Source organism: Podarcis raffonei, chromosome 6 (genome assembly GCF_027172205.1).
Source record: "Podarcis raffonei isolate rPodRaf1 chromosome 6, rPodRaf1.pri, whole genome shotgun sequence".
Classification (NCBI taxonomy): domain Eukaryota; kingdom Metazoa; phylum Chordata; class Lepidosauria; order Squamata; family Lacertidae; genus Podarcis; species Podarcis raffonei.
Window position 1 is genome coordinate 56,903,983 of NC_070607.1, and position 15,532 is coordinate 56,919,514.

The 15,532-nt window shown below is 41.7% G+C and overlaps 1 protein-coding gene across 1 annotated transcript; it reads left to right on the top strand.

Annotated features, from left to right (window-relative positions):
* Positions 1 to 3,829: 3,829 nt before the first annotated feature.
* On the top strand, positions 3,830 to 12,582 carry LOC128415118 (acidic mammalian chitinase-like). The gene is made up of 11 exons (XM_053390983.1): positions 3,830 to 3,854; positions 4,623 to 4,652; positions 5,450 to 5,651; positions 6,569 to 6,625; positions 7,406 to 7,571; positions 7,696 to 7,820; positions 8,941 to 9,061; positions 9,151 to 9,336; positions 10,179 to 10,295; positions 11,104 to 11,239; positions 12,234 to 12,582. The coding sequence occupies exons 1-11, from the start codon at positions 3,830 to 3,832 to the stop codon at positions 12,497 to 12,499; spliced, it is 1,431 nt and encodes a 476-aa protein (XP_053246958.1). The 3' UTR covers positions 12,500 to 12,582.
* Positions 12,583 to 15,532: the final 2,950 nt, after the last annotated feature.

Consider the following 15,532-nt stretch of genomic DNA (forward strand, 5'->3'; position numbering starts at 1 on the left):
AGCTTATTAACTATGTGCACGAGTTATGCATGATGACTAAGATATTACAGTGGTACCTCAGGTTACAGACACTTCAGGTTACAGACTCCGCTAACCCAGAAATATTACCTCAGGTTAAGAACTTTGCTTCAGGATGAGAACAGAAATTGTGCAGCGGCGGCACAGCAGCAGCTGGAGGCCCCATTAGCTAAAGTGATGCTTCAGGTTAAGAACAGTTTCAGGTTAAGAACGGACCTCCAGAACGAATTAAGTTCTTAACCCGAGGTACCACTGTATTGTTAAACACCATGGTGATTTTAAAAAATGCATAAAATTAACACTGAAAAACTTTTGCAATAGCTGAACTTTGTAAACCTTTTGTGGCCTGGGCAGCCTGGAACAGGTTCCCAGGTCTTGTTCCTCTCTAAGGAATCAAGTCCAGCCTTCATGGCATTTAACCATGGCTCAGCAGCCTCTGAGGTTAAACTTTGGACCTCTTGGAAGCTTGAAGGTTCCCAAACCTTCTCTGAGTTACTAACAACAGCTGTATCTACAATGACTGTTTTAGCAAACTCTTCAGCATACCTTTCGGCTGGTTTCCCCTATGTGGCCCTTTCAGATCTGCACCCTATATACAACTATGGGCCTGGGCAGGCTGCAGGTGGCAATAGAAAGCAAACTAAAAATGCTTTTGCAGTTCATCAAAACTATCCAGCAATATCAAGTTATAGGAAAACTGGTGCTATTAACAGTAATCCTTCTAGTTGGTTAATTGGTTCGGCAGCTTCCATGCATATGACGTGTGATGCTAATTATTTTCCCCAAGCGTTAAATGATAACTAATCAGAGGCAGCTACAGGAGAGCTATGAGATTCAGATGAGGGTCAGATGCCTTGTCAATCCCAGCAGCTATATAAGAGGAAGACCCGGCCTGCGGCCTACCCATATGGTGGGTCCATACTTCACATAGCAGATATTATTGCTCAGGTATACCAGTGTTCAGTGATGTTTTTTCCAGCAAATGTACCATGTGGGTGGCATGTCTGCATCTTTAATCAGCTAGGAGCATGATTATATTATCCACAATTTATTTATTTGCTTCAGAAAGCAGCAGTGTCATCATAGTTTCCATAAAATGTGGCGTCATAAAGTGAGTGATAAAATGGATTATGTTTACATCACTACTACAAGCCCTAAGTTCACATGCACCATTTCCATTAATTCACTGGGTAGCCCTGGATAAATGGATATATCTCAGCATTCGGCTTCAATCCTATGCACACAACTTTAAGTGCCATTGAATAAAGTGGGTCTTATCTTTTAGTAAACACACACAGAATTGCTCTTTACATTCCCAGTCTGTAAGTGTAAAAAGTACTATGGAGTTGGTTCATTCAGTTCAATCCTTTGCCCCAAGAGCATCATTAAAAGATAGCTATAGCAACTTCTGTAAAAAAGGACCTAATGAGGAAGTCTTCCAACTTCATTAGGCGACAACTCTGTTCCTGGTTGGTTCTATTCATTTGGCTGTTTTTGTAGCCTCTCAACTCTACACATCTATAAAATTGTACTTTTTTTTTAATCCTTCCAACTAGACCATCACAATCTCCATGGTCATCATCATGTGGTCTTCAACAAAATTACTTTCTGGTCTATCCAAAATATTCTCCAACTTTCCCTATCTTATGCTATGGCTTTTGTGTTGTTCGCTTCAGTTGACCAGAAATAGAAATGTGAGCAATGTAACCTTCATAATAAGTGTATAAAAACATTTCCCTCTGAATAATTGTTGTGGAAGAGTCTAACTTTGGCTTTGCATACGTGAAGGCAAACCAAGGCTGTTGAATAGGAAAGCCAAATGGGTATTTTCAAAACAATAGAAACTGCTTTGCTGTGGATATGGCAGGCTAAGTACAAACAGAGGGAGGTGGCTGGTGAGGCAAGAATAAATAGCCTTGACTTTCTTTCATTATTAGATGAAGTTCAATCAGTCAAGCTACTTGTCACGTTCTGAAGGTTAAGTTGACACCATGCCCAGTTAGAACATTTCAAAGAGTTTGCTCTGATTGATCAAATGTTTGCTCCACTCTTGCCAATATTTATCTTTATTCAAGGGGCATTCAGCAGAAAGATGCCAAAGGGAGGAATACTGAAGAAGTACTGAGTCATTACACTTCTCTTATATCACCCTATCCAAATCAACAAACCTGAGAAACTCAGATGTTGAACATCTGAATTGCTCTATGACTGGCTCAACAAATAGCATCATCAAAATGGAACCACCTAATTAAACCAGGGCTGTGGAACCTGTGGCCTTCCAGATGTTCTTGAACTAGAACTCCTATCATCCCTGATTTCCCCCCATGCTGGTTGGGACTCCAACATCATGGTCCAACACCATCTGGAGGGCCAGAGGTTCCTCGCCACTGTATTAAAACCCTGGGCACTTTGAATATTAGTGCTATGTTTTATTTCCAGCCTGCCATCAACATGGAGAGAGAGCATCACCTGCTGATTCAAAATTGATTATGAAACCTGCTGCTGCTATTTGACTAGGAGCTGCAACAAAATATATCTGAATATGCATAAAAGCAGAAACCAGTGACATCATGTTCTGCACCATTTTTCAAAAGCATGCAAAAGCTGACCCTGACTGTATTTGTCATGCAAATTTGTTATGAGGGTATAATTGCAAACAATAAGAGAATTTGTTGTCAGGTGAAATGTACACACATTTTTGCTGGGCCCACTAGGATAAGACACCTGCAGTTTTATTTGTTATTATTTTATTACATGAATATCCTTCTCTCCCCCTAAGGAGCTCAGGGAACATAGATGGGTTTCTTGCCTCTTTTATTCTCACAGCACCCCGTGAGAATAAAGTAGGGTTAGGCAACAGGGGATGGAAATTCAGTTCACATTTAAAACAGAATCTATAAAATTTGCAAAACAATATGAGAACTACAACACAATCATCTTTCAAGATTCGCACTTACCCGAATTTTGCAAGGGAGTTCTCCAACGAAAAAATGTTTACAAAAATGCATATATTTGGAAAAAGTGTGCATCAAAATGAATGCAATCATACCTTGGATCCCGAATGCCCTGGAACTCGGACATTTTGGCTCCTGAATGCTGCAAACCTGGAACTGGTAGTTCCGGTTTGAGAATGTTCTTTTGGAACCCAAACTTCTGATGGGGCTTCTGTGGCTTCTGATTGGCTGTAGGAGCTTCCTGCAGCCAATCAGAAGCAGTGATTTGGTTTTTGAATGTTTTGGAAATCGAAGGGACTTCTGGAATAGATTCTGTTCGACTTCCAAGGTACAACTGTATCTTAGTGAAAATAACACACAAGCATGCATTATATTAGGAGAACTTGCTAGCAACAATAAACTTCATCCAAAAATGTGTTTATTAGGAAAAATTCAGACTAAAATGCTGAAGAATTTTCACCAGGACAAAAATAAAATAAAAAATTGCTGCAGAAATGTAGAGAACTGAATTGAAGATTGGAAAAATGAGAATCTGAGAGAACCAAAATGGACACACCCCTCCCATCCTGGTAGTGATTGTTCCAAGGGCAGTTCCCCTAGTCTGACCATTATATCCCATGGGTTCTCTTTAGGTCTTTGCCAGGGTAGAGACTTTTGAAGTGATAGTCAGATGCTCAAGTTGCTGTTGCCCTTGAATACATGAGATTTTATTGATTGTTCTATTTGTCTGGGTAGTATGCAATCTGGTGGGTGCACCACAGGTGTGTGGGTTCCACAGTGATAGCTGATATTTCAGCCTCCATATAAAGCCTTGCTCATCTCCTGATCTGGACTTCCATTCGAAGTCAGGAGGAAAGATGGGGAAATTTCTGCTGTGGGTTGGTAAGTCACTCTTGCATTCTCGAGACCTGCCAACTGTTGAAACCAGATTTTTTTTAAAAAACATCCCTGGAAAGCTTTGCATTATGACATCTTTCCCTATTAAGTTTTGTGTTAATACACAAACTTTGTTAAAACATTTGCTTAAGGGCAGATTCAGTGGGTGACCAATTTCTTTGTGGTCAGGGTCATTTGATGGCCCGATATGAGATCAGGAAGTCTTATTACTGGCAACCCACTTTCCCAAAGGTGGGAATTCCAGAGGCATCTCTGAGTTTAGGTTTCTTTGTATGAGAAAGCACCAGTGTTTTGATAGCATTTAATTCGTTCACAAATATAGAAGCAGCTCATAGTGGAGTCGACAGGAAAGCTGCTCATCTTGCACCAACCCCTCAGAGACAACAATTGCACTCCAGGGATATTTCCACTTCATCAAACACACAGTCTCCAAATTCAAAAGGCCAAACTGTTTCTCTGCCATCTCCCTTAGCATTGGGGCATGGGGAGGCGGGACACAAGAAGGAGCTTGGCAGCTGATTCAGTGAAGGTTGCCTGGCCAGTGTAAGTACCAGAGCTGGGAATGTAGCACAGCTTCAAGTCCTCCTACTGTTGGCCATGGGATAGGTTTGTATTCTTAGACATAACACACTTTTGGCCTCTGGGTAGCTTTATGGACACTGGGAAAACATTAACAATGGAATGGAACCCTGCTCGTGGTGTTTCTCACTTTCTCTTTTCCTATTATTCTTATTCTGTCATTTTCTTTTGCAGGCCTGGCCATTTTGCTGCACCTGCAGCTGGGTAAGCAGCTTATTCATTTTATTTGTTTGTGTCTATGTGGCTGCATTATATATGTGAAGATGCATCATGACCTGATTCCCACTAATGGAAGGAACTGTACACTGATAAATAAAATCACACTAATGAAACATTTACAAGATGCCCCCTTCCCCCAATTTCTCTGAAATACAGAAATAGGGGCACAGTAGGGACAATGATTTACTAGGAGCAGGCAAGAATGTACAGACTGTTCCTGGGACAATAAGAGGGACAAGGGAGTACATGGCACTCATGGGGATAACTGAGCTCAAGGTTGCAATGACATTTTGTTGTCACAGGGAGAGGGACTGGAAGATGAGGGAGAGGGAAATACCTCAGTATAAAATACAGTGGTACCTTGGGTTACAGACGCTTCAGGTTACAGACGCTTCAGGTTACAGACTCTGCTAACCCAGAAATAGTACCTTGGGTTAAGAACTTTGCTTCAGGATGAGAACAGAAATCGCGTGGCAGAGGCGCAGCAGCAGCGGGAGGCCCCATTAGCTAAAGTGGTACCTCAGGTTAAGAACAGTTTCAGGTTAAGAACGGACCTCTAGAACGAATTACGTTCTTAACCCGAGGTACCACTGTACAGAAGTCCAGCTCAGATGATATGTAAAATCTAAAAATCCTTAGTTTAGTCATATTATTGCTGAAGAAAATGCATGTAAGAACAAACCCTGTGTGACTTGAATCAGTCATTGAATGTGTGACATGAATAAGCCACAAGCAGAGGTTTCTTCTGCCTAATTAACTGTGGTTTTCTTTTCTCCATCCAGGCACAGCTTATAAACTCGTGTGCTACTTCACCAACTGGTCTCAGTATAGGCCAAGCCCTATGACGTATTTCCCGGAAAATGTTGACCCACAGCTTTGCACCCACTTGTGTTATGCCTTTGTTACTATGAAAAACAACGAGATAGCACCTTATGAATGGAATGATGAAGAATTCTTCCCTCGGATCCAAGCATTGAAGGAGAGGTCAGAATTATGAAGTTGTGTTAAGGTAGCTTATCTGAATCCTGCTTATAAATACAGGGTGATAAACAATGATAGAGAAGACCAGTTGAGTGATATCCAATGAAGTAGTTTCAATAGTGCTAGGCCTCTGGCTGCTCCTCCCTCTCTTTTCCCCACATGCCCCTTGCTCCCTCCCCATATCAGTTCTGGAGAGTTGGGGGAACCTACAGAACACATTTGAGGCATGCATGGGTGAAGGAGAGGGAGTGGAAGTTCTAAAGTGCAGCCAGAAATTCATACGCTAATAGAACTACCTTGTTGGAAGCCACTCATTTAAATCAATGGGCATAAATAAAGTCCACTGATGTCACACTGTAATGACTTAGTTGGATATTACCCATACTCTGCAACAGCTATAAATGCAGAATAAACTATCAGCACAGCACCACTGCAGACACACATCTCCTTCTTGTGCCTGCATCTGTGGCACAGAAGAATTTGGTTGCTGTTGATTCTTGTCTCTGAAGGTAGTGGCAGAGTAAATTTTGGATTTCTTCCACTACTTCACTCTATAATTCTGTTCACATGTTGCATGCAACTCATTTTGGTAGAAGTGAAATCTGCTGTTGTGCCTGCATTCATGGGAGTGACATAATATGTCAAACAAGGGTGAGATCTCATGGATTCCATCTGGTTTCAGATATTGGGTCATCAGTGCTGCATTGCGCATGCTGCATAATTTCATTGTATGGCAAAGGGTGATGTGAGCAAGTGGCTACCAGTGTCAGTGTGGCCGCACAGCCAGATTTTATAGTTCAAAGGTGCAGTGCAAACACTGTCATTTTTCTTTATCATTAAAGAAAATAGTGTTGAGGGAGGGGTGTTTAAAACCAGCAAAATAATTGTGCTGTTTGTACTGTGTCTGCCTTTTCTCACAGGAATTCGGAACTGGTGACACTGCTCTCAATTGGAGGATGGAACTTTGGCACCGAATTGTGAGTCTTTTCCTATTCATTTTATGCTGGCACCACTGATGGTGAGAAGGTTTCTGATAACACCATACATAGCCTGATTCCACTTCATGGGACATTACGCCTTGTTCTGCTATGTGCCAAAGGTTCATTGAATTCTGATGAAATATGTAACCCTACTTATCGTAGGTTTTAAAAAAATAATACTCTGCAGTTTTCCAGTAATCATGCCCAAAGGAATGATTTTGAGCCTGGTTGCTGAAAGGTGTTAATTGCTCAACACCAATTCTTGTCACAATGCCTATATTCTTAATTGGTGTACTGTTGTGGAGATGCCCTCTGTACATGGCCAAAGGCTTTTGTCAGCATCTAATAAACAAACCATTGTTTATGCACACAAGGTAAAACTTTGCAGATCCTGTCTCCTGCTTATCTGCATTGAGTAAAGCCAAGCTGATTTGCATTGCACTGAAGTGTGATATTACTTCAAAGATCAGAAATGCTCTTTGTCAAGATTTATAATTTGTATTCAACAGAGAAATGAAGCATTAATGTAATAAGGCGTGATAATGAGTACAGTGATGATGGCAAAAATGGGTTTTGGAAAATATTGAAAGGTTGTGGTTCAGCATGATTATGTTCAGCACATGCTCCAGCTCATATGAAGCACTTCTAAGTCCCAGATATTCCTGAACAAAGAATTAATGAAGAGTGCTTAACTCTGCTGTGTTGTGCTCTAAAGTTTGTTTTTGTCTGCACTAGCAGAAAAAAAGAAATCATATTTAAGAGTGGACTTCTCCACAGGTTCACCATCATGGTTTCTACAGCTGCGAACCGCAAGACCTTCATAAATTCAGTGATTGCATACCTCCGTAAATATGGTTTTGATGGAATTGATCTAGACTTTGAATACCCAGGCTCTAGGGGAAGCCCTTCTGAGGACAAGCAACGCTTTACCACCCTGGTTCAGGTAGGAATGTCACCTGAATACACCAGTTGCAAATATTCTTGACAATTTTACCTGCTTTACTCAAGACATTAATAAATTCATTTATCCTGTTGAATAAGCATTGCTCACCATTCTTGTATCATAGGAAATGCGGGATGCCTTTACACAGGAAGCTGCAAGAAGTGGGGCGTCTAGTCTACTGATCACAGCGGCAGTGTCTGCTGGTGTGGAGACGATTGATGCTGGATATGAAATTGCTAAGCTAGGGCAGTAAGTAGAATTCTCAAGATACCATGGGTCTAATTCAATGTGAGCTTGCACAGTTATTGTATGCAGAAAGTACACCCTCTCCTTTTATAAATACAGGAAAAGGTTGAAATCATAATGGCCATCTTTCTTAAATACAACATATTTATTATGAGTATCAGTAAAATAAAAGGCACAATTAATGCACTCTTTGTAAAAACACACATTACTAGGATCGGATTTGAGGAACTGCACATGGGTTCCTCAAATTTACCAAAACTGACAATTCTCTTGAAATGAATGGGATTTCCAAACCAGTGTTTTTAAGATCAGGGTTTTAATATCCCTTGTAAAAGATCCTGGGAGATTCATTAGGTGTGGATGAGTGTTGGGCTGTTGCTGTTAGGATTGCAGTGGCTCCTCAAAGTCTGAGAGATTGCTGAGATGGATGTTTTAATGGCTAAAGGAATATATTTTTATCTGATTTAGAAGAGTAATGGACACTTTTTATTCAGAATGTAGTCTATATTGTAACCATGTAACACTGCAAAAACGTGTTTTGGCAATTGCTTTTCTTTCTTAACAAAAACAATAGTAGAAAAAAGTAATTAAAAATGGGAGTAGGATGGTTTGTGCTCCCCCCTCACTCATAGCCATAGGTTGTATCCAGTTGTGACCCTCTGCTGATGGAAGGCTCTTGGGCCTACTACAAGTTTCTGTTGATGGAAATGAGGAAGACAGTTTTCCCTGATTTCCTCTTCTCTCTGCACTTCCCTCAAATCTGTTCAAATGGGTTGGTAGATCTTTTGGAACAACATAGTAGGCTGTGTGAGGGGAAAGAGGGAATTCACAAACCCCTTCCAGTCAAGTGACACACACCTCTCCCATTGAATCAGAGAACCTTCTGTCAGCCAGGTTGGACTTCTGATCCATAGGACTGAACTGCATATTTTCCATATCTTACAAGGGCAAGGGGAAGTCTATGTATATGGGAGTCAGATTCAGTAAGTGCAAAATGATGCTCCATTTGACTGGTGGCATTTTAGCTCATTTCCCTACAAGAGCAAACCGCAATGACAAAGTGGTTGAATTCAGTGCCCGTTGACCCACTGCTTCCTAACGGATGATTACTGATTTGCGTCAGACTCATGGATTTCATCAGCGTGATGACGTATGACTTCCACGGTGACTGGGATAGTACCACTGGATGCAACAGCCCCCTGTACTCAGGTTCTGACTGGTGTGACGTCGACTATTTCAACTGCGTGAGTAAAGATCCCTTGAAGCCCCTTTCTTCTCTATCTAGTAAGATTAAAATATATTGTAAAAGATGCACCTCTTTGTGTTTTGGCAGGCGTATGCGATGGAGTATTGGAGGGACCAAGGGGCCCCGGCTGAGAAACTCCTCATGGGATTCCCCACCTATGGGCGTTCTTTCACGCTCAGTAATAGTGGCAGCACAGGTCTCTGTGCTTCAGTCTCTGGTGCTGGTCCCCCAGGGCCGTATACAGAGGAGGCTGGATATTGGGCTTACTTTGAGGTATGAAACCTGAGAACATGATGCTTTGTAATAATGAATTTTATAATTACACATATAAAAGGTTGAGGTTTGTTGCTGTTACTGAGAATATTTACTGTTGCTGTTACTGTGATGCAGTTCATATTTGCATTGGGGGGAAAAGGTCCACAAACCTCCTTCGTCCTTTCTTGAGATACCAGAAGAGTTGAAAGACAAACTTACTTGTCCACCATCGTTTCTGCATTACAGTTGTACCTTGGAAGTTGAACGGAAACTGTTCCAGAAGTCTGATTGACTTCCAAAATGTTCGGAAACCAAAGTGTGGCTTCTGATTAGCTTCAGGAAGCTCCTGCAGCCAATCAGAAGCCGTGGAAGCCCCATCGGATGTTCAGCTTCCAAAATAACGTTCGAAAACTGGAACACTCACTTCCAGGTTTCGATTGTTTGGGAGCCAATTTGTCCAGGAGCCAAGGCGTTTGAGATCCAAGGTATGACTGTACATGTCAAGCAGTGGCGTAGCATGGGGGGTGCAGGGGGGGGGGGGCGGCTGCACCGGGTGCAACATCTGGGGGGGGGGCACGGAAGAGACTCGAGTGCAAATTACTTGCCTTGCCCCGGGTGCTGACAACCCACGCTACGCCACTGATGTCAAGTCTTCAGTGAGTCTAAATCAAGCTGCCTAATTTTCAGCCAAGCATTGTTCAGTTATGTGGATAGCTACCTATCAGGGATGCTAAAGTATTGGATTTCCTGTATCAGCAGGAGCTTAGACTAGATGGCCTTTGACTCAAAGCAAAATAGCAATAGCTTATTTGTTTCAAGGCAAGTCTTGGATAATCTCATTAATTTCCTGTTTTTGATAGGTGTGCGCTTTCCTAAAGGATGCTGAAGTACGATGGCTGGAGGATCAAAAAGTCCCATATGCCTACAAGGGGAATGTATGGGTTACATATGATGACATTTGTAGTTATAGACACAAAGTAAGTCTTTTTGTTTGTTTTAAAACTTTATTTACTAATTCTACCTCTAAAATATTTATTTCTGCTGTTGAGACATACATGATTACACTTGTTACTGAAGGGAGAATGATTGAACTTTGCCCTCTTTTTCCTTGTCATACAATTTTATAAATGTCTAACATGTCTCCCTGTTGCTAAATTAGCTGCAGGGAGAGCAGTAAGTTCAACATTTGTACCATTGTATGATAGTTGGAGGAGATTTTTGTCTGGTCCATGCTTTAAATGAACCAAACCAATTTGTACTGCCTGAACTAATAGCCAGACCAGAACATAATTATCCCTCAGATTCCACACTTCTCCAAATGTTGTGATAAACTTCTTGGCTCAAATAACATATTTGGATGCATGAAAAAAAAGATATTTTAAGATAGAAATGAGTTTAAGTTTTATATCCATATTTTGTGATAAAATACATATTTAGATACAAATGTTCATACGGACCTGTTGTATGCAGATATATCACAGATTAATGCGGAAATGGGATGGAATAAACTTGAATGAACACATGTACAATTGATACAGAACGATTTCTCTATCCTCACCCTTAATCTTATCTTTTCTAAATTTAGAAGCCCCTAAACCCTGGAAGGTCTAATGGGTGGGTCAAAGACAGTTCTTTTTAATGAATTAATTCTATGGAGGGTAATGATATACTAACTGTTATATCATCTATTTCTGCCTACCTTTTTTGGGTGATTCCATTGCATCTGTTTACATTTGATGGCAAATCAGAATATATAGTCAATTTTTACATTTCTTAAAATTGTAGGTCAAATATCTGAAAGAGCTTAAGTTTGGAGGTGCCATGGTTTGGGCCATAGACTTGGATGACTTCCGTGGTACTGAATGTAATCAGGGAATAAATCCTTTAATAACTGAGCTGAAGCGATTGCTTGAAACAAATGGTAAGAGAGGGTGATGGAGTGCAACTTTTTCATCTTCTCTAGTATTGAGATGGGAACGAAAAGTGCATAACATATTCTGAGCAAGCCTGAATTGTTGGTGTCCCTCTTGCTGGCCTTTCCCAATAGTTACAATAATGACAACCTAAGCGACTGTGTTGGAGCAGAAGTACCTCTATATTATTACTTGGCTGGTTTGGTGCTTGAGAAGCCTTCTCTTTCACCCACACCAGGGGTTCTCAAAATTTCTAGCTCACTCAAGAAGGCTGGGGACCATGCCCACATGTATTGTAAACGTGCATTCACAAAATGGTGGTGCCGAGGCAGAGCCAGTCACAAATGGTGGAGGATGGAGCCAGAGTTTGACATAATCTGTTGTCAGTTACTGACATCATATTCTGTTGATATTTAATGCCTCTTCAGAAATGGTTCCTTCTTTTCTTCTCGCCCTCAGCCCATCTGTCCCTTTTGCCTCCCTCCTTCCCATTTTCTCCTTTCCTTCCCTCAGACTTGGCTAGCCACTCTGCCCATTTCCTTTATTTTATTCTTTTCCTTCCCCCTGCCTCCATCTTAGCATGTTAAAGCCTTGTTCTCTAACCAGCTCCTGCACACACACACACACACACACACACACACACACACACACACCTCTGCACTGCACATGTTGGGGATGGTTGCTGTTGGTCCAACCAAAAGCCTATGGTACATCCAGCAAATGGGCTGTGGTGCTGAGGCCCATTACTGGTTCTTAGCCTACAGTTTGACCAGCTGGAGAGAATATCTGACATCTGAGAGAGAGCTATCATTTCCTTGACTTGGGGAATGGACTTTGGTACGGAACTGAAAGACTCTGTAGTCTTCTCCCTCAGTTGCATCCACCATGCACATGCAGTGGGAATAAGGGAGATGAGGAGAACAGGGAAAAGAGAAAGGTGCCTCTGTGTGTATAAATGAGAATATCACAACTGTTAACGCTAGCTGTTCAATTTTGTTTCAGATCCCATTGTGCCAGACTGCCCTCTGGTTGATCCTCCAAGTACACCTACGGTTGATCCTTCAGTTACGCCCACAGTTGATCCTGTCGTCACGACGCCAGGGGATTCAGGAGATGAAACTTTTTGTGTTGGGAAAGTTGATGGCATCCATGCAGACCCCAAAGACAAGTCAAAATTCTACATTTGTGTGGGAAACCGGACTTTTCAATTTAATTGTGCAGCTGGCCTGGTCTTCAAAGACAGCTGCAAATGCTGTGACTACCCATAATATGAACACTACCCCAAACAAACAACAAAGATCAGGCTTACTGTGGAAGTCTCCTCTTCTCCTAAATAAAATTGTGAAACAGCCATGGGGTTCCAGTACACAATCATTTCAAAGGCAGTACACAATAATAAGAACCATTATTAACACTATGCATCAAAACAGGATGCGAGTCACTGATTTTCTAAGGCAGTTTAGAAACAATTTGCTGCTTTAAAGTAGTGACTTGCATTCTGTTTTGATAGAGCAAACCTTAGCACAACAACTAGAACCATAGGAAATTGCCTTATTTTAGGTCTGTTTTCATGTCCACATAGCCCAGTATTGGCTGTAGCTCTTCAGAGTCTCAGGAAGAGGTTTTCCCCATCACACACTAGCTGGTGCTTTTTTCAAGTAGAGATGCCTGGGATTGTGAAAAGTCAAAGTTAAACCAGCAACAGCTTATGTAAGACAACCACAATATGAGAACATTAATTGCCTCTTTGCTGCTTGCTGGCAGACACCTTTCTAGCTCTCCTTACTCAAATTTGTGATCTCCTCCAGCATTGTTCAGATGCAGGCCTTATTCTGACGTGCCTTTCTCTATTTAAGATTGAGTTTCAGTGTGTCTTCCCACCCACATCACCCACCATAGAGTGTTTGCTAGTGCCTAGTTCAACTCGTTGAATAGGGAGAAATGGCTTCACTAGCCATCTCAGAACTTTGGCAGAATAAGATTTGTTGTCTATTAAGTACGCTCCTATTCAATGTACTCTGGTATACTGGCTGCTACTGAGATCTTCTGCATCAGCTCATGTGGTCTCCCACTGAGCTACTCAGCTTATAATTATACTCTGCTTCCGTAAGTTGTCCTCCATCAGCAGGGTTTTGCATAGGATCTATGGGGAAGGTGATTTCTCTTTTGTGTTTCACAACTCACGCAAGATAGTAAATATTGGGTGCATATCACTTTCCAGAACTCAAGAATCCAAGACTGAATATAAGAAGGCACATGATGGTTTACAGTAAGTCAAACTACAGTAAATGAAGATAGGAAGTTGCTCTGTCCTCCAGGCATCTTATGAGAAATATCATTGCAGTCTTGAGGCTTGAACTTTGGGACACATACAAGGCCCGTTTCCCATGACAGGATGACTTTTAGCTTAGTTATTGCAATGGAAATCCACATGGAACCTGATCTGTGAATGAGCTGGCTGCCATCATACTTGTGGCTGGAATACCTTGGGGACAGCCTGTAGCCACCCACAGCCTCGAATCCATCTATATAAAGAGTAGGATTCTTGACACTGATCCATTAACACAAATCTTTCCCATTTGAGATGGCATAAACAAATGGAAAATCAAGAGTGATTTTAATACATCTAAGCCAGGGGGAGCGTGTCCTATTTCACCATGAACATGCTGCCATGCTGCTGAACCATGTCACAACCCTTACCTGGGAAGCTGTAGAGGTAGTACTCCAACCAGTGCCCCCGACAGTGGAGAAGATCTCATGAGATCTTGCTGGAAACTGGTGCTGCTGCTGGCAATGTTTCTTCACTGGTGGTGGAGGTGGTGGGGAGGGACTGATTTGCCCACAGGGGCACTGCCTCTTTCATTTCTACTGCCTGAGGCGGCTGCTTCAGTCTGCCTCATGGGTGGGCTGGCCCTGATCTTAGTTATCATTTGTTCTGGCCATGAAGAGCAGATTTACTTTCCAATGGAAAGATTTTTGTGGAAATTGTTGTTGTGTTAATTAGATTTTAAAATTTCAGTGATGAAAAACAGTAATATTTCAATTATCCAGCTGCTGTATAATGGAAATCAACATTGCATTAAGCAGTGTTCTGTCAGGGCAAGCATTTCAGCTTTTCTGGTGAATCATTCTCCCCTCTGCTCCCTCCCCTTATTCTCTGTGTTCTTCTGAGTCTCCCAGAGCCAACTAAAGGGGGTGAGTGGGGAGCAAGGGGGAAAGGCAGAGTATGGCCTTCATCATGGCTAGTAGCTATTGATAGACTTTTCCTACATGAATCCTTCATAGGATCCCTCACAGATCCCATGAAAGACCCTTTGTCTGATATGAACTTAGTAGTTTACTCAGACATAATACTCCAATAAAAGCTGCTCAATCGCCTACAATTATTTCAAATGATTACTGCTAACAAGGTAATATTAAGAGCTAATATTTGGGTTACAATTGAGCTCATTTTGCTACGGGCAGGAGAATTAACAGCGTGTTTGTTTTTTGCTTCTGAGGCAAACTTTCAAGGTGAGAAACTGTATGTTGTGCAGCATACAGGATATTTGGATGGAACAATGAACAAGTGATAAGATCGTTACAAGGTCAAGGACATCACAAGTTGTCTGTTGTCCTGTGGGTGTGGGAAAAGGAAAGACAATCTAGCCAAAGTCATTAGCCAGAGGAACAAGGATGCCTGAGGGATTGCATCCTCTACCTCTCAGGATGCAGAAGATTCACCTAACTTAACAATTCTTTAAAGGGCCTTAAGCTTCTGGAAGCTTGTTCTGCCTTCCTATCCTGAAAGAAGTCTGCTACAACAGTTGCCCTTTGGCTGTAGAGGCAAGGCTGAAGGCAATGGTTCCAGCCACTATCCAAGGGCTTTAGGCGGTTGCACTCCTTTTCTTTTAGCAAGACTTATGTTGAAGTCAGAATCACTGCCATAAAACACTACCTGTTTGGGTGTTCACTGAAGGTTTAAGCATATCCATTTTAGAGGGAATCTATGTACTGTGAGAGGCAGACTGGCTATGAAGGAGGCTATGATATGATAAAGGAGGACTGTAAGGAATAGGGGCCAAGGCTTTAGTGCTTTAAAAATAATGTTACTCAGTGGTAACACTGGATTCACAGTTACACCGAAAATTCATGGATGGTGAATTTGGAGGTATGTGTGTGCATTTGTGCCAGTTTGGAGAATTTCTCCAGTGGAAGGTTGAAACTCAGGAGGAGCTCAAAAAGAACATTCTCAAAACTTTACCTTACCTTACCTTTTTTTTAAAAAAACCTCAACCCTAAGAATTTCATTGTATGAGCTC